This window comes from Cryptomeria japonica, chromosome 10 (assembly GCF_030272615.1).
Source record: "Cryptomeria japonica chromosome 10, Sugi_1.0, whole genome shotgun sequence".
NCBI lineage: Eukaryota > Viridiplantae > Streptophyta > Pinopsida > Cupressales > Cupressaceae > Cryptomeria > Cryptomeria japonica.
The window spans coordinates 202,019,105-202,044,244 of NC_081414.1; the positions used below are offsets into that span (position 1 = coordinate 202,019,105).

Below are 25,140 nucleotides of genomic sequence, written 5' to 3' on the forward strand. Positions count from 1 at the left end.
CTCTGAAGGGTGACCTTGTACCCCCTATATTTTTTTGTGGATGTGTATAATATATTTTTAAATCAATAGATATTGACACAAATATTCATCAAAATATTAGTATCATTTACTTCCGTGTATGATATGTAATTCTGAGAATAAATGGGACCCTTGAAGTAAAAATTACCCATGTGGTTTAAAATTGGCTAGAAATATAGCGAGATCATAAGTGGATGTCAATAAATATTTACAATTGAACTTGTGAGGCTCCCTCCAAAATTTGGAGACGACAATAGATCTTTCTTTTAACCTCTTTCCTTCATATTTATTTCTTTGTCAAATCCTCTCAAACTAAATCAAACTAAATACCTCCCTAATATAAAAAATCCTCATCACTTGGATTCTTTAACAATTTTAGAAGAATAATTGTCAAACGATCTTCCATTCTTGAAGATCATTGAGAATGCGGCAAAAAAGATAAGAATATTCCCACAATGAATGCTAGTGATTAACAAATTGGTGAGTTCATCTCTGACCCAAGTTCTGTAACCTGCAATTCAATTAAAAAAAGCCTGGATAAGTTATCCAATCAAAACCATTGTCGTAGTAAGTATTTAGCACAAAATATATCTAAAAAGTCTGCATATATGATGTGAATGACGCATCTGGCTTATTATAAAAAATATCCATTAATTTAATTTAGATATTAAAATCCACAAGTGCTCAAGAATGACTAATGAGACTTCAGAAAGAATAGATGACTTAAGTAAGAACATAAAGCAGAGGAAAAGTCTATTAAATAAATTAGAAAAAACAGCATCAGATGCAATTCCTGATAGCCAAAAGCGATGCCAAGTACCTTCTCCTGACATTTTAATTCAAGTAGAAATTAGCAATTGTGTTCATATCGTTTAAACTTGATCTCCATGTTACAATTATTGGTAATAACATAAATGAAATGCTGCTGCCGTTACTAATGTATACATATTACTGCAAGCTCAATTTCTTCTTCCTAATTTCTAAGCAATAGGAAGAATCTAATTTTCCTTCTATAATAGGACAATTGTAGTATGGAGATCCTTTTTCAGGAAAACTAAAATTGAATTGTTTTACAATGAGAGACTTAAATCCTCTGTCATCAGTGCTTGTTGCAAGCCCACACAAATTGCAGAAGTCCTCCGTGTCAGATTCCTGCTAGCAACAAAATAAAGTGCATCATGATTCATTGTGTATGAATAATTCCTAAAGTACAAATTTGGACCACAAGAATAATGTAGTTTGTGTGGCATACAGTCATCATAAGTAATCCTGCAAGGTCACACAACGGGAATGGGCTCAATTTGTAGCTGCTATGATTGATGCATGCAACTGCTTGTGCACGGACCTGATTAAGAAATAGCATTAAATTTGTGGCAAAAATTTCTTGGAGATGAGATAATATGGACTTTAGATACGTGACTATTTTTATGTCTAATGAATGATTCACCTCATTAAAGTAGCATTCCATAAGGCATGCTTCAAGATATGTTGCTTCCCTGGCAAGAGTAAAGAAACCCTTGAAATTTCCCATATGATAACACCTGCACAAATGCATTGAAGAACTGAAAATTCAATGAAGCTTAAGCTTGGTTACTGCATGAACTCTATAAGATAGAAAATGGTAAAATACCTAATGTTTTAATAAAGTAGAAACCAGTTGGTTCTATTCATCAGTTACCTTAATACATTCCTTGCAAATTTCATCTCTTTCGACTTCAGTAATGTTGGTCTTACAGTCTGAAACCACAAAGAAAGTGACTCCCCCTGCTATTCTAGGGAGTTAAGAATCTCATAATACTGGCTATACTAGAAGCTTGCAGCTATTGCTGGATATTCATGACAAGCATATAAATTATATTAAAAATCCAGTTAACAAACTTTTGACTTTTGACAACAGAACCAGGAACCACACCTGTGGTAAACTGTGCGATCTCATATTAGCAAGAACATAGTAAGAATTGAATTCTGCTTGACATCCAGCTTCAGAAGAGCTCTTCATATTGGCATTGTAAAGATCAAGAAGAGATCTGAGACATTTGGATAGCTGTTCAAAGTTCAAGTGAAGCATAGATGTATCCTCGTTGCTGCTTAATTGATAAAGCTTGTGCTGTGACAGAATGTGAAATCTAACCTGCATTATAAAACATTTAATGTGTCACTACACTTTGGGCAGGAGACCTAACTGAAACTACCTATGAATATATTTATTATTAGCCAACTACAGCTGAGCCTGTTCACAATTTTATTGTTTTATCAAAGACATCGTCAAGAGAATAAAATAAAGGGATTCTTTGCAGATAACACTTAAAGAGTTGTTGACAAAACACAATGTCTGCCTCCCAGCTTGGAAATTTATTACCACGAGAGACTTGTTGTGACCTAATCACACATCACCCTATCTCAAATAGGGACCCCCTAGCTTTTAGGCCCTTTTGGTCGTTTGGTCTTGGTTTTTTTGTGTGTTGGTAGCAATCTCTTCAATCTTTCCGCTTTGCGGATGTTCAGGGGTCAGTTAGAGTTAATCTACTTCTCTGTCAAGCGAATTCTATGAAGTCTAGGGCCTGTTTTGTCCTTTTTCTAGGGTTTTGCCTTTTGTCCTAGATTTTAGGGGTTCCTGTTAGGGTTTTTGGAAAACTGAACATACGATTGGAATCAGGATCCTTCAAGGGACTCCCAGTAAAATTTGAGCCCAAACAGAGCAACTTTCTATTTTTAGAAAGTCCCTATTTTTTAGGGATTTTTCCGAGTCCCGGAATGTCGTCATTTTGCCAAAAATCAAACTTACTATTTTATTAATTTCTATTTTTAGTAAGTTTCTATTTATAGTAAGTCATTCCTGCACCCTGTCTAGGGATCTAACGCTGACACCTTGAAGGTTTCTATTTTTGGAAAGTCATTACTAGCAGAGTCAGTCAGACAAGGCAACAAGGGTCAGACGTTCGCAGACATTTCTAATTCCGGAAAGTCAGACAGTAGACAAAGAAAGCCAGAAATGGGTCAAGTGCTAGAAATCCATGCCTAAAATGGAAAGCTCGGGAAAACACTTCAAAATCTCAGGAGGTCAAAATATTCTAAGTCTAGGAGATTAAATGATTGAAAAATCCATGAATCCATGGCACAAGAAAAATCCGCCCAAATGTGCAATTGGGCACCAAAATGGGATTCCCGTGGAGAGAAGGAAAATCCATGAATCCATGGCATAAGTAAAAATCCGCCCAAATATGGAATTGGGCGCCAAAATGGGATTCCCAAGGACAGGAGGAAAATCCGCGAATCCATGGCATGAACAAAATTGCACCCAAATGTGGAATTGGGCGCCAAAATGGGAAAAGCAAGGAGAGAAGGAAATTTCCATGAATCCTTCTCCTAGTCAAAATTGCGCCCAAGTATGAGCTTGGGCGCCAAAATGAAGATCCCAAGGATTCACAAAGAATTCCATGAATCCTTCTCTGGGTGAAAATTCCGCCCAAGTAAGGTGGAAGGCACCAAAACAAGATGTCCAAGGATAACAAAGAAAAGATGAAATTCCTTGGCCAAGTGTGATTTGCGCCCAAGGAGGCAGTCATGCGCTGAACAGAGGGGGCCAGGGACAAAAGGAAAAATCCATGAAGCCCTGGCCAAAGCAAAAATCCGCCCAAATGTGGAATTGGGTGCCAAAATGGGATTCCCAAGGACAGGAGGAAAATCCATGAATCCCTAGACAGAGCAAAATTGCGCCCAAGTTTGCAGTCAGGCGCCAGAATGAAAAGGCCAAGGACAGAGGGAAGAATCCATGAATCCCTGGCCAGAGAAAAATTACGCCCAAGTTTGCAGTCAGGCGCTAAAATGAAGAAGCCAAGGACAGAGGGAAAAATCCATGAATCCTTGGCATGGTGAAAATTCCGCCCAAGCTAAAAAATTGAAATTTTGCCTAAGGCATGGAATCCAAGGAGTCAAGGAGGAATAAAAAGCAAAATTCCCCTCGGGCAAATTTTCAAATTTGCTATTTTTAGACACCACATCTCGACCAAGTGTGGAAAATTTTGTAGATTCGAAATCAGGATGAAATTCCCCATCCAATGAACCTGACTCCTAAATTTTAGGAAGATCCCTAAAAAATAGGGATGTTGAGAAGAGGAATGAAAATTCCTTCGAAAACAGGAGATGACAAGTTAGAATGGAATCGAGCAAATCCTAAGAAAATCCTTCAAATTCCCTCCAAAATTGGAAAGAATGAAATCAATGAGTAGGCAGAAGGAATCTTCCAAGTATGACGCATGACTTGGAGCATTTAAGGAAAATTCTAAATTTGAACTCATTCGCATGGGAAGTTGCCTTTGCATGGCGCAGTGATTGGGGAAAGTATGACGCATCATGAATGCAATTGCTAAATTAATGCCCCTTGAGAATTCTACATAAGATTGGAAAGGCATTTCATTTCTCACGTGCAAGATTCAGGAAAGAAGAAGTGGAGAAGTGAAGAATATTCATACTTAGTCTCTGTTTTCATCACTTCGAGGTGCTTCCAAGATGGCGGAACCAAGCAAGGCAGCTACTATCTCCAGGCAGACATTATTGATCAAGGCGGAGATAAAGAGTTTTCTTCCTCATTCTCGGTTGAATTCAAGATGGGATGAAATCAGCGATACTAATTTAGGCACATTCAACTTGGCTGCTTTCAAGATACAAATGTTCGGAACAGCAGGGCACAACCCTTCCCCGATAGCTGTCAGAATTGTGAAAAATGGAATTGTTGCGGCAGCTGGTTTTCCTCCTGCTATTCAGTGCCCAGACTTGGTCTTGGAATGTGTAGCACATTACAATCTGGAGCGGAAAACAATCTCAACGCCAGATGGCAAGTTGTTGGCAACATTGACTCCGGAGTCAATTGGTGAGGCTTTCGGAATACCTTCACATTATTCCATGACGTACAGGACCAGCAGCAGAGCTCAGGCAGTATATGAAGCAGGTCCTGCCAGGTGTGCTGATTTGATCAATAAGCAGTGGTTGCTGAAGCCTAGAGTGCACGCTTCCAAGATGCCCAAAACTCTTACAATCTTCGAGTTCAAGCAAGAGTATGTAGACTTGATAAAAATGCTAAGCAGAGTAATGGGATGCCCACATTCGGTGAACTTTGAGGCCTGGATGTTCTTCTACATAGGCGAGATCATGAATTCAAATACTATCAGGTGTCGGATCAAGTGAAGGAAGATTCAGATTTGACACAACCTGAATTCGAGAAAGTAAAAGATCAACCTATCCAGTTGCCAGATTGGTCAGAGCCTGAGGTAGAAGATTTGAATATCTTAGCTATACCAATGCTGAAATTCACTAAGCACTGGATTGACAGGCAAATAAGAAAGTTGGTGGAAGAAAATATTCATCTAACATACCAGCTAATGGGAAATCTGGATTCCCACAGTGAGGCAACTGAAAGCTCTACAGGTTCAGGCAGGAAGGGAAGCTCGGATGGACAAAGGGAAAAGTGCCCCAAAGAGGCCAAGGACAACAAAGAAGAAGGATATCCAGCAGGAAATCCCACACGAGGTTCAACAGGAAGCCCAGCAAGAGGAACCTCCACAAAAGAGAGCAAGGACAGAAAGGGAGCATTCACCAGTTAGTTGCTCAAGCGTGCGGGAAGTAGAGATGTTTCCACATTCCACAGGTCCACTTCCAGGGAGCATTCCAGCACCCGATATACTCAGCATCAATGCTTCACAGGGACACTGTCAACCGAGAAGTCAGAGGCAAAAAAGTCCCCCGCACCAGGAAGAAGCTCGCCAGGACAGCTTCGTGGAGGCTATCCTTGGTGAAATGGAGGAAGAATCTCAGGAACAGGAGCGTGTAGAAGATCATAGCCATTCCATCCCCGCTCCAGACTGGTTGATAGGTAGGCTGGGGAATGAAGCAGAAGGAGGAACCAATCCTACTCAAGAGTTAGAAGAATTATTGAAGAGGATGGATCGGCCAGCGGAAAGAAAGGCTCCCCAGAAGTTTTCCAAGGTTGTCAAGGAAGAATCTGGATCCCGGACCTTGCACATTGCTAAACCTACAGTGGATAAAGATAGGAGTGAGATTAGGCAGGAGGATTACGTCATCAGACAAGTTGATCTGGGCCATGCTTCCACAGGTCAAGTAGTAGGAGACTTTGAAGATTCCTCCTTAGCCATAAAGGAGAAATTGCTGAAATCGAAGGCAAAATGTAAGCGGCTGAGGGAAGAAAATAGAGTCCTATGTGAATACGTCAGGAGTTTCAAAAGACCTCTCAGGGAGGCAGGGCCTTCATTCACTCCTCCGCCTTCCCTTCCCAAGGAAGTGGTTGATAATGCGGAACTTGTTAGAGCAATGGCGCAAAATTCTCGGGAATGGGTAGAGGATGTTTATGTTGAGGCAAGAAAATTCATTGAGGATCTAGCTCACCTTCATTCGAAGTTCGTGGCCCTCCTAAACAAATTAGAGATAGCAGAAGGATTATGGGAGGATGTAGATGTTTACCAAGACTTAACCATTTCGCGACTCAGGGCTCTGACGAAGACTCCGAGGCAAACTCTGGTGGACGGGAAAGTGATCCAAGAAAATGAAGCTTATGACTTTCCTCGATGGTTCTACGCCATCTGTTTAGGAAAGAACACCCTTGACAAATTCAGCATTGACTCTGTCACCTTGAAGGAGTCTATCAGAGGGATACAGGAAGAAATCATTAGTGCCATGGAAGCTTTGTTTGCAAGGAAACTCAGTGACGAAGGAATAACGGTGAACTCCCTGAAATCCCAGTTGCACGATTTCTTCTTCGTTGGTGCGTTCCCTAAGGAACATTTTGCAAAGGTTTCTTCATTCTCCGGTATAATGAAGAAAACGCAGGAAGTCATGATAGAGTGGGAAATCTTTTTTTCCAGGAGTGAAGAAGAAATTGCCTTGATGGACTTTAACATTGAAAACGTGCCAAGTGTCTCCATCGGAGAACTGGAAGCTGTCGTCGGCAGATTCATTGCATACGCCATAAATGAACGAGATAATGGTTGTCCATTTTTGGACGAAAGTCTTTTGGTTGAATAGTAGTGGCATACTTATTGCTAAAGGAATATTGACTAGGCGTGGGTCCAGTCAATGCATGTCACCATCAGATAGGGAATCTTCTTGCATGTCGCCTTTTCATTATGGTTTTATGACAGATTCTTTGTGCATGTCGCCGTCATTATTGCTGAAGGAATATTGACTAGGCATGGGTCCAGTCAATGCATGTCACCATCAGATAGGGAATCTTCTTGCATGTCGCCTTCTCATTATGGTTTTATGACAGATTCTTCGTGCATGTTGTCGTCACTTGGAGAATGATGGACATTTATGATGGTGTCGGTTATATTCTGGGCATAATCAACATCATGGGGCACATTTAATGTGCAAGTGGGCGCTATTTTAGGCTTTTTTAAATTAATTGTACATGGGCATAATGGGTTATTAATTGCCGATTCCCACCTTGTTGCACCTTGAGTGGGGAATCTTTAGGGCAAACCCTAATTAGGGTTTTGCATGTGATCATGGCTTGAGGCCTATATAAGGGGATGACCCCCTCATTTGTAAAGAAGGAGAGACTATCGTCAGAGATTGTTGCTAAGAGTTTTTGAAGCAAACACTTAATACATTGTTCAATTGTTGGTGTGTTCTTGTGTTGTTTTGGAGCTCGCATGGTCTCATTCTCTTCATAGGTTAGATTTGCTTTCACGTTGTTAGACGAACTGGATTTGATAGGATTACTTGTTGCAAAATTCGTGCTCATACTTTTGGTGTCCAGGTGATTGTTGCATACCGTGCAAAGTTAGCCTGAGCCTCCGTTATACGTGTATGTTTAACTTCGATTATCAGAAGAGATTGTTCGATTTGATGGTTTCTCTTGATGATTTGAAAATCTTTAACACACCCTCTGAAGATTGCACCGCCTTCGTGTAGTTGTGCGTTGCTGGCAAAGCAAAGCGTGGTTGGATTTTGCGCAAGTTACCCCATCTCCTTGTTCATAGGATTAGATTACTTTTAGTCTATTTTTTCTCTGCCCTATTCCTATTTACTTTCCACATAATTCAAAATCCAAAAGATCCAAAACTAGAGCTTTAATTGCAAATCATCCGTACAAAAATCCTCGAGCTTGCATAAGTTTCTTCAACATACGTAAGGCCCCCTTGGGTTATCAGCAAACCCATCAAACAACTGAGTCATGTCCACGCACTGAAGGAACCTTGGAATTAGCCGTTTGAACTTTAAGCAATCCTAGCATACAGATTAATCTTGATCAAGAGAGAATAAGGTGACCATTGGTGACTTTATTCTGTGTTAGACGCGGTCATAAAAAAACACGTCAACAACACTGTCATGACTCATGCATACTACTTTGAAGCACTTGATGATATCACTATTTATCTATTTGTTATCCAAGCCCATGTGTACATGGGAAGGGGTCTTTGTGGAAATTGAATTTTATTAATGCCAGTGTCTCGAACTCATAATATTCATTTATAACTTTCATTTTCAATTGTATACTGTCTTCTACTTATGTTCCATATAATTGTGGTTGTAGTTATCTGAGAGAAAGCATATACATGGCTTAGTGCTTGCACTGAAGATACTTATATCATATATGCTAAAAAATGAGACTGCATATGTGTATATCAGTGTGCCATGCAACTAAAGATAAACTTGCTCTCTCTCTGTCCTGATTATTAGGGTTCTCACATTAATTATGGAATTATTACCTAATTCACAATTAATATTAATTCCAAGTTCATTTTTTTCCTGTCATTAATCATGATTTAAATGAATCCATTTTCAATAAAATTCAAATCTAAATTGAGCCAACTGGCAATTTTGTCATTCACTTTAGTAGTTATTTAGATGTTATGGACCAAAAGCAATACTCCAAAATTTTAAAATCATGACTTCCCTTGAGAAGGTATTCTAATGTCAAATCCTTATGTTGGATATTGTTGCTGCTAGGATATGTTGTTGTCATTGATGTAACATATTCCTGTGCTTTGGTGTTGCGGAGAGTTGTTTGGTGTTCCGATGATTGCATTGAGTCGATATGGTTGGTTTAACTGTTTAGGATGCTGGAATACTTTATTTCTTATTGGTTTCAGTGATCCGGAAGCTTACTTGATCATATCATTTAATCCGGTTTGAAGTTTAGTCTTTTTGTTCAGTGGTTGGTAGAGTTTGGTATTTGATCCGTTGTGTTTCAGTATGATCATATCTTTGGTTGCGGATTTGGGATAATGTTTTGGATGTTCATGCGTATCTTCATTTCAGATGGTTCGTGATTTGGTGCTCCGCAAGTTATCTTTCTAGTCCAAATTGCTACTGTTTGGTGTTTTTGAGAGTTAGCATGTTGATCGATGAAGATTTGAATAAGTGGTGTTGGTGCAATTATTGCAGATGGTTCTAATGTGCTTGTTGGTGTTTCCTGATCATGTCCTATTTGTTTTGGTGCTCCGCATTGATCATTGTGTGCGGTATTGATGATTTTGCTGATCCAATGATATTCTTCGTGTTATGCGGTATTTCTGATGGTATAACATGTTGTTCTTGGCGAGATTTCCGGTGGTGATGCGTGTTTGGAGATTTGGTTTAGGTCCATTCTATGTCGTCTATAACCTTATATTGGTCCGGTGGTTTATTTATGTATCATGTGATGTAATTTTGTAATTAAGGGTTGAGGGTTTGGCCGAACCTTGTAGTCAAGGTTGATGAATTGTATAAATAGGTGTTAGAGTCATGTAATTTGGGTGTCAATGTGGTGTTTGCATTATCAAAGAGTGGTGTATGTGTGCATAATCGAATTTATCTTTCGATATGATGTATTGAGCAGAGATCATAGTAGCAAAAATCGTTTAGGGAAAAAATCGGCAAACCAAAAGTATAAGATTTTTTGAAAAATAGGGAAAAAATGGGATTAAAAAAACATAAAAAATTGTAGAAAAAGAGACAAAAACTATATTTTTAAATAACTTCAGGGCATTTCCATAGCATAAGATATAAAGAGCAAATAAAAAAGAATTTAATCCATGAATTGTAGAAAATATGTTTTTGTTGTTTATATTCATATTATTGATTACATAGGCAAATAATGAGTTAACTTTTTAAGAGGGCAGTCACCAAATAATTGTCTAAGTCAGATCAAATATTAACTAAGTCTATGAAGTAACTGAGATCAAAAGTTAACAGACAAATAGTAAAAGTAAAAGCCATTTTGAAGTGATCCAAGAATTTCATTGTGATTGAGGCAAGGAAATTTGTAGGGTTAATTCAATATTTCACAAAGCTTATCAAATCATATTCCACAATTGCAATGCTTTATATCATAGTAACAAAAATCATTTGGAGAAAAAATTGGCAAACCAAAAGTATAAGATTTTTTGAAAAAATGGGTAAGAAATTGGATTTTAAAAAATCGTAAATTAGAAGAAAAATAGACACAAACTACTTTTTTTTAAAACTTAAGGGCATTTCCATAGCATAGAGATATAGAGAGTACATAAAAAAGAGTTTTAACCCATGAATTGTAAAAAATAGATTTTGTTGTTTATATTCATGTTGTTGATTACATAGGCAAATATTCATTTAAATTTTTTAACTAGCAGCCACCAAATACACCAAATAGTTGTCTAAGTTTGAGATCAAAGATTAGCTAAGTCTATGAAGTAGCTAAGATCAAAATTTATCAGACCGAGATCCAACTATTGTTAGGAATTTAGTAAAAGTGGAAGCCATTTTGAAGTGATCCAAGACTTTGCCATTTTGAAGTGATCCTAGACTTTCATTATGATTGAGACAAGGAGTTTAACCCATGAATTGTAGAAAATGGATTTTTGTTGTTTATATTCATATTGCTGATTACATAGGCAAACATTCATTTAACTTTTTAAAAGGGCAGTCACCAAATACACCAAATAGTTGTCTAAGTCTAAGATCAAATATTAGCTAAGTCTATGATGTAGCTGAGATCAAAATTTATCAGATAGAGATCCAACAATCGTTAGGAATTTAGTAAAAGTGGAAGCCATTTTTAAGTGATCCAAAAATTTCATTGTGATTGAGGCAAGGAGTTTTCTAGGGGTAGTTCAATATTTGAGAAAGCTTATCAAATCATATTCCATAGTTGCAATGCTTTATATACACTGATGGCAATTGGTAAGTCTTTTATATGGGGTAGAATTCAACAAAAGGCACTTGTTTAGCTGAAGTAAAAGATTAGCAAGCCATTGGATTTGGCAATACCTAGCTTGCAACTACTATTTTAGGTAGAGACAAATTTTAATGATTGTGTGTTGGAGGCTCCTTTATTACAACTATGTAAGCTTGTTTGTTGTCATTCAGATTTATTTCGTGGAGCAATTTAGATATATTGCTCACATAATGAATTGCATGTCTTTGTTTGAGCAAAACTTAATTATATCAATTATAAATTATAAATCATATATCTATATCTACATATATTAAATATGTCTTTGAACTTTTAGTGTTGTGGTAGAAAAACTCCATTGGTGAGGTAGCCACCAAGGTTCAAACCCCTACTAGGCCATTGAGCTCGTGAGCTTTCTACCTTTGTTGGGTTGTTGAGCTCGTGGGTTTGAACAAGTGAAGTGTGGGGAATGATGAACCCCCCGAAAATGGACAAAATAACAAACTTTTTCAACGTTGATTCCACATTGACTCTGATTTTGTCTCAGACCAACCCTATTTCTATGCAATTCAGTAATTTCACGTGTTTTTCTAAGGTTTTGCAAGTTTTTACAATGATTTTTTTCACTTTTTTGCCATTTTTGGGGTTATTAACATGATTTTAACGTGATTTAAATGCAGAAAATCTTTGAAAATTGGGTCAACACTTGGCCAACGATTTTTTCATGAATCAAGATTTTTTCGGAGAATAAATCGGCTAGCTCCAAGATTCAGGATTAATCGGGTATAATTGCAATTTTTTGCAGACTATTGCTTCATTGGCAGAGATTGTTGCAAAGCAGACAAATGAGCTTAACAAGAACTGTCATCAAGCATAAGCAGTTGCTATTTTTGTAGTTCATGTAATCTGTCATCAAGCATAAGCAATTGCTATTTTTGCAGTTCATGTAATCTATCATCAAGCATAAGCAGTTGCTATTTTTGCAGTTCATGTAATCCAGATTGAAGTCTGGTCATTATTGTAAGGTAGTGAACCTTCCCTAAGGGTTGGAGCCTTCTAGGTCATTATATTTTGAGCAGTGAGCTCTAAGCAGTGTGCCTAATACATGTGCATTCCCCATTGTAATATTTAGACATACTACTGCAGAGTATCATCTTATTGTGGGTAGGTTCCCACCAAGGTTTTTCCCTTAACCGGGTTTTCCACGTCAAAATCTTGGTGTTATGTGTGTTGATGTTATTGTCTTTATCTTTATTCTTGCTACAGATGATTGAAATCTGAGATTGTGCTTAATTGATTTGATTTGGTGAAATCTGATTCACCCCCTCTCAGTTTTCCTTCATTGTTGCTGCCAACACCTTATTCTTTGTATCTTACCTCCAGAAATTCAATGATAGGCTTTGAATCACATTCACTCACTAAGCTTGTATTATGATTATCAAGGTCTACAATTAAGTTACCTTGTTTGTGCTATCCTTATGATTCGCAAAAGGCACCATCAACTACCTGTTCTGATCCCTTATAAATTTATATCTCCACTAGAGCTGGCCCTTGTCTGATAAGCTTAGTTACTCTATTTAGCTTCTTTTTGTGCAGGATCCACTGCTGCCAGTGTATGGCATTGCCACTTCACACCTCAAATTAATCAATCTTGCCCCGGACCCACCAACCCATATTTTGTCTCAAAAACTCACCATAAGCAAATTCTCCCTAGTCAGCATCAACTATAAATTATATTTGTGGTATGCCTCGCAGGTTAATGAGGCAATTACATGCCATTGGTTCATGTTAGTTATACATACACCCCATATGCACAGGCAAAATATTTACGAGAAATATTTACAATGCTACAAAATCAACATTATTCCAGTGTTATCATTTTATCATTAAGTCAACCAGAAAGTTGTTTTTGGGTCATAAGCAAGCCAGATAGCAATTTGGTGTAAAAGATTTCCCCTTTTGAAGTCAAGGGCCTTTCTTTCCATTTACTTTATATATAGTTCAAAACTTGCACCTGCAATTCTCCACCTCATGGCTGAGTTCGGGAGTAAACTGGAGCTTGAAAATCCACCTACAGTAGTATTCTTTAAGTTGGATGCATACTTGGAGTTGTGGAAATTGATCAGCAAACCAGTAAATGCTGGATTACCATATATAAAGTTTGGAAATGCAAATTAACTTCTTATAGCATTATCATGTTTCTATGTGCATGGTAAACAGAAAAAAATCGGGCAGCAACAAACCATTTGTTCATGCATAATGATTGCTTCGTGGCTAGTGATATTTTGCATCATTAGCTCCTGGCGGATTGCACGTGTACGATCAAACACGAAGTCATGCACAACCGCAAATGCATGTTCTGAGGTGTCAACAAGTTCCAACAAATATTCCATTGCAGTCAATAGCACTGGAAGAGGGCGTATATCAGATGTTTGAATTTCTGAAATTGAGATAGTCCTGCAAAACTATAGTCACAATGTAAACATGTCACTTCAAAAATCTGTCATATTCAATATCATCAAATACTACCTATCCAGCATTAGTTTATAAACAGGAAGCTACTGTACCATTGGATACATTGACAAAATTGAAACACGGGCTCTATAAGGAACTGTTTTACGGTTTACCATCTTTTTAACTTCCTTGCAATGAGAGCAACTAATGAATTATGTATTAAATGAAGGGAATTCTGTTGGTAATGCTGGATGACCAAAACAGGTAAATGGGGCTCAAATAAACAATTGGCAAAAATAGGCATTGAAGGATTCACAGTCTAAAGCAATTCCCACCAACAAAGAGCCAAAGGGGTCAAACTAGAAACCCTGAAACAAATACACCTAGAAAATAGAATAATAAGATGATACCTGCAGATGCTAGGATAAAGGGTGCCATTCACGTAATTCTTGATTAATCATATTTAATTATGTAGATAAATAATTTATAATCTCCAAACATGTTGGAATGGTCTAATGGGATGCCCATGTAGGTGGGGGCATTATTTATTTTTCAAGATTCTTAAGATCTTGTATAAGGCATTGAATAGTGGAGTTATATAAATGGTCAAAATTGGGAGTTTAGGGTATTGCAGTCAATAGCACTGGAAGAGGCCATATATTAGATGTTTGAATTTCTAACATTGAGATAGTCCTGCAAAACTAAAGTCACAATGTACAGATATGTCACTCTTCAAATCTTCGTCATATTCATATCATCAAATACTATCTATCCAGCATTAGTTTATAAATAGATAGCTATTGTCCCGTTGGATACGTGGAAAAAATTAAGACATTAACTCTATAAGGAACTATTTGAGCATCTTTTTAACTTGCTTGCAACGAGAGCAACTAATGGGCTGTGTATTAAATGAAGAAAATTATGCCAGTATTGCTGGATGACCAACAGAAGCAAATGGGGCTCAAATAGACAGTTGGGGAAACTAGATATCAAATGATTCGCGATCTATTATCTAAAGCAATTCCCACCAAATAAGAGCCAAAGGTGTCGAACTAAAAAGTATAAACCCTGAAACAAATATACATAGACAACAAAATATAATGATAATACAAGTAGATGTTAAGATAAGAGGTGCCACTCGCCTTGCAATCCTAAGTCTTGATCAGTTGTATTTGATTGTGTAAATGATAAAGAATGTATGATCTCCAAACATGTTAGAGTGCGCAAAATGAGATGCACATGTATGGGTGGGGACATTATGAAAGGAAGCAAGGTATGTGGAAATGCTTCCTACATCAATCTAAGGAGGAGATAGTTCAAATTTTTACCAAACCTTTAAACAGCTACAGTGAGAGGATGCACAACTTAAAACATAAACAATTCAGTGATAAAGCATAACACAGTTTACCCCTCCAGGACAAAAAACCCACACTCCAAAAGCACAACCCAATGTATTATTTGTAAAGAATAAAGTTACAATACACTTCTAGAGCACATCTACTTATTGTAACTCAACCTATATAACTAAAAACTTAGATTCATATATGTTGTAGCACCACAAAATGGATCACATTAGTGAAAAAAGACTTCAGACTCTAGTTAATAAAAAGATGGTGGGTGGTTTGTATGGTTAATCTATGGATTTTGACTTTTGTGGGAACTGTGTTTGATAAACAAAGTAGAGTAAAGTTTAACTTTGATAGCACTAGAGCAGACAGATTATTAGTTATTAACTATAGTGATGTTTTTGACCTTGTGGATGTTGTTTCAATTAAAAAATCTTGCTACTATATTTCCTTATCAATGACTACTCATAATGTACTTAAATTCATTTTCTGAAGCATAAATCTGAAGTTTTTAGTAAATTTAAAGATTATAGGATTCTTGTTGAAAATTAGATGGATCGGACAATAAAAGTATTAAGATTAGATAATGAAGGGGAACAGTATTCTAAAGCGTTGATGATTTTTGCAGATATAGAAGCATTGTAAGACAAAAAACAACTCCATATACACAACAAAATGACATCAAAAAAAATATGAACAAAACATTAATTGATAGAGTCAAAGGCATGATGAGAAGTCGTTTAGTTGGATTAGTGTGTTTTAGTTTAGATTGTAAGAATTGCTTGTTATTTGGTTAATACTTCATTAACTGCTTTAGTTGATAAAACATTATATGAAATTTGGAGGGGTAAGAAACCCTCCATTTTGCATATTGGAGTTTTTAGTTGTGAGGTTTTTATTTACACATCTAAAGAAAAATGGTCTAAATTGGATTGCAAAGCTAACAAATGTATTTTCATTGGTTATGGCAATGATGTTAAAAGTTATGAGCTTTGGAATACTCTTACCTCGAAAATTTCATATTTTAGAGATGCAATTTTCAGTAGACTTAAGAAGTCTGATCAAATACAACCAAAAGAAAAGGAAGAAAGCTATGCATTTGAAACCAAAATAGAGAAGTCGGAAGATGCATAGCTGAAAAAACAACAGGATGGACTGGAACATAAAGTTCAAATTTAGAGAATTTAAAGGAAGAACATGAGTCTCTTTCTAAACCCTTAAGAAGGTTGACGAGGCAACAGAAATAGTTGACAAGTATAACCCAGTACATTTGCATTGTGTATTTTTTTATCTTGTATTGATGATGAACTTAGAGTTGTGAAGGAAGATATTTCTTCGAAATAGCATGTCTTGGATGGAGGCCATACGAAATGAGATGATGGCCTTGGGAAAAAGTGAGAATTTGGATTTAATTGAGTTCGTTACAAGTGGGTATTTAAGAAGAAATTCAAAGCAGATGGATAGTTGAAAAGATACAAGGCATGACTATTGGCAAAAGGTTACTCCTAGGTTCGGAAAAATTGATTTCAATGAAGTTTTCTCTCGTAATGAAAAGCTAGCTTCTATTACATTTCTACTTTCTATTGTTGCTTATAATTTATAAGTAAAGCAAATGGATGTTAGAGCTACTTTCTTGCATGACGATCTTGTGGAAGAAATATATATGAAACAATCTGACAGATTTGTAATAAACAGAAAAGAGAATTTAGTTTGCATGTTGAAACTTGAAATAATAACTGGATGGTCTAAAGTAGTCACCTTGGATGTGGCATCAAAATTTTGATGCTTTTGTATTAAACCTTCGGTTTGTTAAAAGTGAAAATGATCATTGTGTTTATTTGAAATTAATTGAGATTAGTTGCTAATCATTATCCTATATGTTGATAGCTTGTTAATTGGATATAGTGAGGGAACAAATAGATAGCTCCAAACATAATTGTCTAGTGCTTTTGATATGAAGGATTAAGGGCTGTGAAGTACATTCTAAGTATGGAGATCAGCTAGGATTGGGTTGCTAAAAAGCTTTGGCTCAGTTAGAGTATGTTCAGACCATAGTTCATAGACTCGGTGAGTACTCGGTGCCAAGAATTTTCCCCTAGGATTTTTTCCAACTTTATCTTGCCCAGTGTTTTTTAGCGATTTTTTAGACAGAACTCGCTACATTTTTGGGTTTGATCTCAACAAGTCCAATAGGTCAACTCGCACCATGCCAGCAATGTATCGAATATGCAGAAAAAAAGATGGACTAAACACTCCAAATTTATAAGAATTATTGTTCCTTTAGAAAAATTATGAAAATGGTGTTTTCCATAAACAGCTGTGCAGTTTTGAATGTCTTACATTTGGAGTTGGTGGTGGGGACTCACCCCTCAACCTTGCCCTATAATGCGACAAAGAACACTCCAAGGGCACTACACCCAAACCCCCACCAAACTCATTTTTTGTAGCTACATTTTGCATTAAATTTAATTTTTTTTCAAAAACTGAACTGTTTTCTAAATTGTTAAGCTTTTGCCAAGTTGAAAATTTTTGGCTTACAAAGTCCAATTTCGTGAACTATGGTTTAGAGTCTTTAGACTATCTTGTAGAGGTGTATGATACATGACTATAAGCCAATTGATATTCCTTTATAACTTAATACTAAGTTATCGTTCGAGGATAAGCGTAATGTTCCATAATCTAGTGTCGTAGGTAGTTAAATGCATGTTATAGTTTGCACAAGACTAGACATTTCCTATGTAGTGGGAGTTCTTAGCAATCTGCAACATTAGTAAAGAGCATTGAACTTATGTGAAAAGGATTTTCAAATGTTTGCAAGGGACTTCCAATTATTTTATTTGCTATCATGGGATTGATGATGTCGGCAAGTTGCTTGATATACAGGGATTTGTTGATTCAAATTGAGCTAGTGATTTGGAACAAGAGGTCCATAGGTGGTTGTGTGTTTACTTTGTTTAGAGAATCTATCAGTTGGATGAGTAAGTAGCAAACTATAGTTGCATCGTTGACTATAAAAGCGAAGTATATGGCTACAGCAAAAGTAAAGTGTGCACATACTTGTGATGTAAATAATGAACAAAAAATAGTTTTTGGTTTGATGTATTGCCCTCCTTTGTTCCTAATTTTGATATTGAAGTTACTAACGTTTGTTTGCATAAGGATAACAGAGGTGGCTACAATTGATGATAAAACTGTTGAGGTAAATATAAGTGTTCACTAATTTTCAATTTGAAGACCTGGTGATTACATGCTTGTTGTCTTCCTCATGCAGAGTGTGCTTCAAAGGGGTTGCTAAATATTATTGTTCCAATGATCGAGGAAGAAGAAAAGATGTGACATAGGTCTGATTTTAACAGCATATATGACACAATAGATTGCCAAAGTGAACAAGAAATGGAGGGAGGATTTGACGAACTTGGTGCTTCACTCGAGGTGTCTCATGATGGCAATTTTTATGCTGTTGAAGAATGCATCAGTACATGTGAGAGTGATGCAAGCTGGCCACATGTTATCCAAGAGATTAATATAAATGCTGTTGATTATGAATACTTTCTTTGCGGGGATCAAGCTTCTCCAACTATGGATGACAGTTGTGTGACAGAGCTAGAGTATTTGTGTCCGTCCAGCCTACAAGAGATAATGATGTTGAACAACAACATATAAGCCAAAATGAAGATCAATAGGTTGTTCAACTTGGTAATGTGCCAGAACTTCAAATTTTTCAATCTGATTTGCTGGAAGAAGATCTTTGTGCAAATCAATGATGTGATGTGGCATAGTTTTCATTGCAATGGGAGTTGGAAGGATTTTATTTTTGCTTCACTTCATGTGAGAAGGTCAACAGATGCAACAACAATGTGCCTTTGTGTGAGGAAGGTTGTTGTCCCTCCACAAATTGTACTTCTTTTAACACTCAATTAATTTCAATATTTTTTATCCATGCTTCTATTTGCACACATGATGTATCATTAGATAGGTCTAACACCTATTTTTTATGGCTGTCCTATAATGACAAAGTTAGTAGTGAAGTGAATCTTCACTACATGGAAAATATTTGTGACTTGAAGCATGTAGGAAAATGGCTTCATTTCTTAATGTTGGGCAGTGAATGAAACTATGGCCTAAGGGATATCAATAACTTCAATTAAATGATGTTTGACAGAGGCAAGAAATTGCTTCAGTTTGTTCATGGCCGTGCGCCATAGGTGTTCATGTAGGGTCTCACCTACAAATGATGTTGTGAGTACGCTTGCAATCATATCTTTATTTAGTTCATGCCTCCATGTCTTTGGCTGCAGGTTATTGTCTCTCTGTATATAGTGTTTACCTGTTTGTGTTGTATTGTTTTGTGAATATTAATGTGATGTGCCATTAGATACCTTCTTTGTCGTGAGGTCCTCCAGTCCCATTCCGCATTGTGTTTTGTTGTGTCAAATATTGTGGTTTGCAACTGGAGTTTTCTGGATTTTCACAATGTCTATGAGAGACACACATCCCCAAGTAGAGCCACTATTGGGACTCAAATTTGTAGTGTCATTTTTGCTTGAGTCCCTTCCATTTTGTGTGTCTGAGTGATATTTGTCCCATTGTTTATAACTGAGCCGAGACATCCTAAATGGGTTCCCTATGTGTCAAAAGATGCAAAAATCCATAAAATGTCGAAGTCTAGCTTGCTTATGGTGTTGTGTGTTTGCTAGCCTTTCGGACTTTCAAGGTTGTCCATACCTTCATACCTTCCCTACTGATCCCGACAACCCACTTAAGTCCTTGTTAAAATTTTGTCTAAGTGTTGTTTTATCAGAGTTTCAAAGTTTCCCATCCCCCAATACCATTCCTTTGGCATTCCTAAGCCTTGAAGCTCAGAAGTCTATTAAAATTCTAAGTCCTTTATATCCACAAAATTTTCGAACTTCCTCATCCATCTCATTCCTTGGTACCCGTTGCCTTCCATCTTTGCTTTCCTAGCTCTAATACCTTGCACTCCAAAAATAGTTACTAACTCTAGCAAGGTTGAACTTTTGGCCTTGCCCTTAACCAGGTACCCATTTCCACCAACCTCAGAAAGCCTAAAAATCCACTGATTGCTCTATATAACCTATTGGAGTTGGAAGTTAAGCCTTGTTTGGACACCTCGATCCTAACATCCCAACACATTGTTCCAATCCGAGTTCCCCTTTCAGCCTTCCCCCATCTCACATCTCCTCTAGCATGACTTCCCTGTCACCTTGATTCCTCAATTCCCTAGTGCTCTAATCCTCGGCATGTGGTATGTGTTACTCTAACCCCAAATAGTTCAAAACTCCCACCATTTTCCACTATGACTCCCACCTACCCTCCCAGATATCCTGACATCATTAATGCATCTCAGTATCCTGCAATTACCAAGATTTGACATGTTGGCACCTGAAAACCACTACTCATCATAAGGGCATCAATCTAACACCTTTAAGACTGTGGAGATGATGACCATGCTGTCTTAATGTAGCGGTTGGTTTTGCACACATTTTTGGTTTTAGAGGATCCTGAAAGATGTTTACAGCAGATTTTGCAGATCTTGGCTTGAGGAACATGTTGCACTAATTACATCTATTCAAAATTATACGTAATCGTAATTATATGTTTTCTCTTGTTGCATTTGCTAGAATGAATGTAATTTGAGTTTGATGGTGTGTGATAGCGCCTAATGTATTGTAAAAGCTTTGTAATAATCACTCCTTTAATCCTTGTGGGTCATTGTAGTTCTGGTTATAAACCATTATGTCTATCGCATGGATGTAATCTTTGATTTTCATGATAATGAGGATCTAGTTCTATTGATGTTTTATCTTGTTGCATCTATTTCCTTTGTATTGTTCTAGACTTTGTTGCCCATTGGAGTAGATACTGGTCCATATCGGTGAAGGTCTAATCGCCCATCATTTTAACCCCCTTTGTTCTACTTGTGTAGGAGTAGGAGTAGTTTTGTTCGTTCACGATCCATCCAATACTCTAACCAGGGACATATCTTAAATAAACCTTGAATGAATTCATCTCATGTGAGTCATGCTAGCACATGTGGGTCAGCTATATAGATTTTATTGCAGCCAACCTTATTTGACCAAGTGATAGCTTTTGGGGTCAAGTATGCTGGCTGCTATCATCTTAGTTGCTCGTTTTGTTTGATGCAAATACCTATTAAGGTATACCGCTAAGAACACACTCCTAAGTCTAAGTTGAGCTCAAAGAGTAGGAGAGAAAACCCACTCTCATAGTGTTAGCCTTCAACCCTCCATATCTAAGGATGAGAGCAAGCTTTACTTTCATGATAACAACTTTAGCCTTGAAAGTGAAAATGTCCTAGGAAGTGGAGCTATGGTTTTGGAACCCAGCACACTCCAAGAAGCGCAACAGGGTATCAATGCGAAGGTTGAATGCAAGGTTACCAGGAGATGAGGGTACTTGGAGATGCTGGAGAGTGGTACTAGTACAGCTAATTTTCAAAAATAGGAGACGGGAGTACTTCAAGATGCCAATTTTTTTCATATAATTTAATAATTTCTAGAAAATATCATGACATAGAACTTTGAAAACAAGAACAGTGGTAAAGTTAACGTTAAATTTAAAATTGAACAAAAGTTGAAATTAAAATTGCTTATACTGCTGGTACCATAGCCAATCTAAATGGCTGTGCATTGGGAACAAAGACGTTTCCAGTACCGGAGACACGTCTCCATCTCTCCATCTCCGGTATGCATCTCAGGGGGTAGGAGACGCATCTCCTGGTAACGTAGGTTGAATGATTATTTTTATGTTAATACAACATTTACCTCCATTACAAATAAATATTGGGCACCAACTTATCTCCCATAAATCTAGAGGTTGACTATAGTCAAATTGGATCACCAAGGTTGAGAATCCTATCTTTAATGAGTAAGACCTTGCATAAGTTGATTAGGTGGATCTAGAGGTAGCGGAGGATAGAGCTCGAGTAGAACCCTTGGATGTTGTTGTCATTGATACAGAAGCAGTTATTATTGCCACATCATCACTAAGAATGTACCGTAAAGTATTGTAAGGACTTGCTATACAATAATACAACTATGGATGTTGAGAGAGTACTGCAGGCTCCTCTAAGCATAGGCTTATGCATTTAGTTTTGATATTTGTTTTGATGCCATTAATTTCATAGTTTATGAGTTTTGTATACATTTAACAATATTTATATATTTAAATATGTTGTTTCCTTCAGCTAAAATCTGCTTTTATAATCATGTGATTGATGTATTTATGTATGTGATCAAAGTAGCTTATATTTGATTGGTTTATTGTGTTTATTTATTGAAAGGTGCATGATAGAAGTTTTAAATCCTTAAAAATCTCTATATTTCATGATTTTTTCAATTTATCAAGTCTTTGCAGTGACCGAGTTTGAGTGCCAAGTCCAAGTCTCATAACATTAGTTTAAACTCATGGTTTTGAATATCACTTGATATTTTTTTATTTCCAGCATTTCTATGTATTATAGGCATGGAATAGTGAATTGTAAAGTTCTTTCCAAGGTATTTTAATGCTATCGATTTACTGTTAGAGAGAGAAGTGATTGTATTAGCGTATGCACTTTTGACATAAATACAAGTTTGGGTCTCTTTTGTGGTGGACTTTTCTTTTGAAAGTATTTCTCCGTGTAGATCTAGAGCTATAGTTTGTATTTGTTATGCTTATTTCTTCATTGATTCCTTAATTTCATTTGCTTTATCACACACTTCATAGAAATAAACATATATTGTCATAATATTTCCATTGTATCATTTACCCTCTTAATTAACGGTAGATAGTTTGTAGCTTTTAGGTTTCTCTCATAATAAACATAGAAGCAAAAAAAAATTCGTCTGCCTTTTGTATAGATTGCAAGTAGAGGATTATGATTCTAACCATTTTTCTTCGGCATTACTCTATCCACAGTCATATGAACTGAATAAAATTAGTAGAAATATTCACAAGAAAATAAAATAGGAACTCTATTGCCTAAATGTTTCCGATCCCAGTATTGTTCCATTTTCAGATTACTGGATTGGCAATATTTGCTTTAGTCCCAATCTCGGGCACAAAGTGGAAATCCATGAGTTCAACAATCTATAAGGTAAATGAACTGGCAGATTCCATAAGCAAGGTCTCGTATGCCAAATTGATGGCTGTCTTGGGCGTGACTAAAAACCAACCTTTTCTTAATATGAGAAGTCAGCTAGCCCTGATATTCCATAGTACTGCATTCTGTATTTTCTTTCTTAGTGGAATTGCAATGAAGGGTAACATGCTTCTAATGTCAAAGGCTTTTCTAAAAATTAACAGACAATTTCATGGAGTGTGTTTCTGCAGCCTGTCAAATCATGTAATGGTTTATTAGGATTTAACTGTGAAATTTTGACTCAAACTTTGTCAACCTTTAGTTCATGGTTCCCAAATTGACCGACATTTTGAGGGGAAACATATTGACAGCCTAAAATGCTATGAAAAAACAAGTTCTGATTAGTTAAACAGACCACGATATTATTACAATCTCAGAAACAGTAAAAAGTCATGTTTCAAACAAGTGAAAATGAAGGGTACCTTTTTCACAGCGAGTTTAGCAGATGTCTTGTGTGGGTTCCCATTCAGCCTTTCAAAAACTGCCAAATCTCTGAGCTGCTCTCTTTGAGTACGCTCCTTGGCTGTCTCAATACAACCCCAACCGAATTTGTTATCAATAACCCAACTGAGGAATTCTTTCATGTCAGCTGAATGAATAAATGGATCGACAGATGCTCACCGGGACACATATCAGGACAAGTGCCAGTTAAGAATGGCCGCCGTTGACTATCTTCCTCTTCTAAATCTGCATTAGTTAATACCGTACTTGTATCCAGTGAAGGGGGATGGGAGTTTTCGTGCCCTTGCCCTCTATATTTGTTTGAATTATTTATGAAGTTGTTTGAAGGCCCCTGAGATTCACCTGAATTGAGATAGGACGATGAGGGCCTCCGATTATTATGTTGTCTTGGGAAACTAGAATTTGGAGGTTGCTGAGTATGGGAAGGAAATTTGTCTGTCGTACCATCATCCTGTCGTTGGTTGTAGATGGGTTGATTCAGATTGGCTCTTCCATTTCTGAATCGACCACCATGTGTTCTTCCCCTGCTGTAATTGCCTTCGTATCTTGCCCTGTTCCGTTCCATCTCAGCTCAAGAACATCAACCAGAGGCACTATGACTTCATAATAACTAATTGCCTGGCCAAGAAAATAATGATTGAGCCCATTTCCATTTAACGCCTAAGCACTCCTTTGTTTTGGACGACATTCTGGATAGCATTCTACAGTTCTTTTATTGTGATAATGAGACCTTGCAAGCAGAAGTTCACCGGAGAAGGATACTCGCCGTTAGGGAGTTCCTTAGGACACGGTCCCATGGACGGGGCTCCGGCAAGTTTACATGCTCATGAAATACGTAATCAATGTTAATAAGTGTAAAGTGCAGATTGAAAGCAAAAAAACATCAGCAACAATAAACAGAATATATGGACATAATAGATCAACACCCTAAGTTAAGTTGTTCATCAACAATTGATTAGATCCATAAGAAAATAGAGCATTGATTTCTTTTATTATTTGGAGTAGCAAATATACACGTTCTCTTAAATCTTAAAATGTTTTAAATCTCTAATTATATGTTGAACTTTTCAAAGTAGATGAAGAGTCAATATCTCACTTATAGTCCACAATCTAGACCATGCTCCAATAGCTAAGTTTGAAGATGCCCTTACTTTTTCAAGCTTAATTTTTGAGAAATCCAACTTATCTTTTGCAATAGCTTTAGTCAATGCATCTGGAGATTTGAGGCTAGTATGAATCTTCTCCAATTTCAAGTTACTTTCTTCAAGTGTATTTTTGATAAAATGAAATTGAGGCTAGTATGAATCTTCTCTAATTTCAAGTTACCTTCTTCAAGTACACTTCTGATAAAATGATATTGAAGCTCTATGTGCTTTGTTTGTGAATAAAAGGATAGATTTTTTGCCACACGAATTGTACTCTTGCTATCACTATACAATATGAAATCTTGTTATTTACTTCCCAATTCAACTAATAGTCATTGCAATCGCGTATAGTGGAGAGAGTTATCACCTTCTGCAATTGAGAATCCAGTTGATCGGTGCCCC

The 25,140-nt window shown here is 36.9% G+C and overlaps 1 protein-coding gene across 3 annotated transcripts; it reads right to left on the minus strand.

Moving 5' to 3' along the window:
* Nucleotides 1–812: 812 nt before the first annotated feature.
* LOC131031462 (SAC3 family protein C) lies at nucleotides 813–24,400 on the minus strand. Of its 3 annotated transcripts, none has more exons than XM_057962579.2 (8): nucleotides 23,753–24,398; nucleotides 23,554–23,654; nucleotides 13,411–13,632; nucleotides 1,931–2,149; nucleotides 1,697–1,785; nucleotides 1,466–1,559; nucleotides 1,271–1,363; nucleotides 813–1,170 (listed from the first exon to the last, which is right to left on the minus strand). In XM_057962579.2, the coding sequence occupies exons 1-8, from the start codon at nucleotides 24,156–24,158 to the stop codon at nucleotides 967–969; spliced, it is 1,428 nt and encodes a 475-aa protein (XP_057818562.2). In that variant the 5' UTR covers nucleotides 24,159–24,398; the 3' UTR covers nucleotides 813–966. The 3 variants fall into 3 exon arrangements, with proteins under 3 accessions (XP_057818562.2, XP_057818563.2, XP_057818564.2); XM_057962580.2 differs by having other exon boundaries at nucleotides 1,697–1,782; nucleotides 23,753–24,396; XM_057962581.2 differs by lacking the exon at nucleotides 13,411–13,632 and having other exon boundaries at nucleotides 23,753–24,400.
* Between the last annotated feature and the right edge of the window lie 740 nt (nucleotides 24,401–25,140).

Bases quoted from the DNA above. Each gene is read 5' to 3' on its own strand.
- LOC131031462 (XM_057962579.2), bottom strand. From the start codon at position 24,158: ATGGAACGGAACAGGGCAAGATACGAAGGCAATTACAGCAGGGGAAGA. The intron at 13,633-23,553 runs GTACCCTTCATT...TTGTGACTATAG, and splicing joins CTAAACTCGCTGTGAAAAAG to TTTTGCAGGACTATCTCAAT. The intron at 1,364-1,465 runs GTGAATCATTCA...TTTCTTAATCAG, and splicing joins TGGAATGCTACTTTAATGAG to GTCCGTGCACAAGCAGTTGC.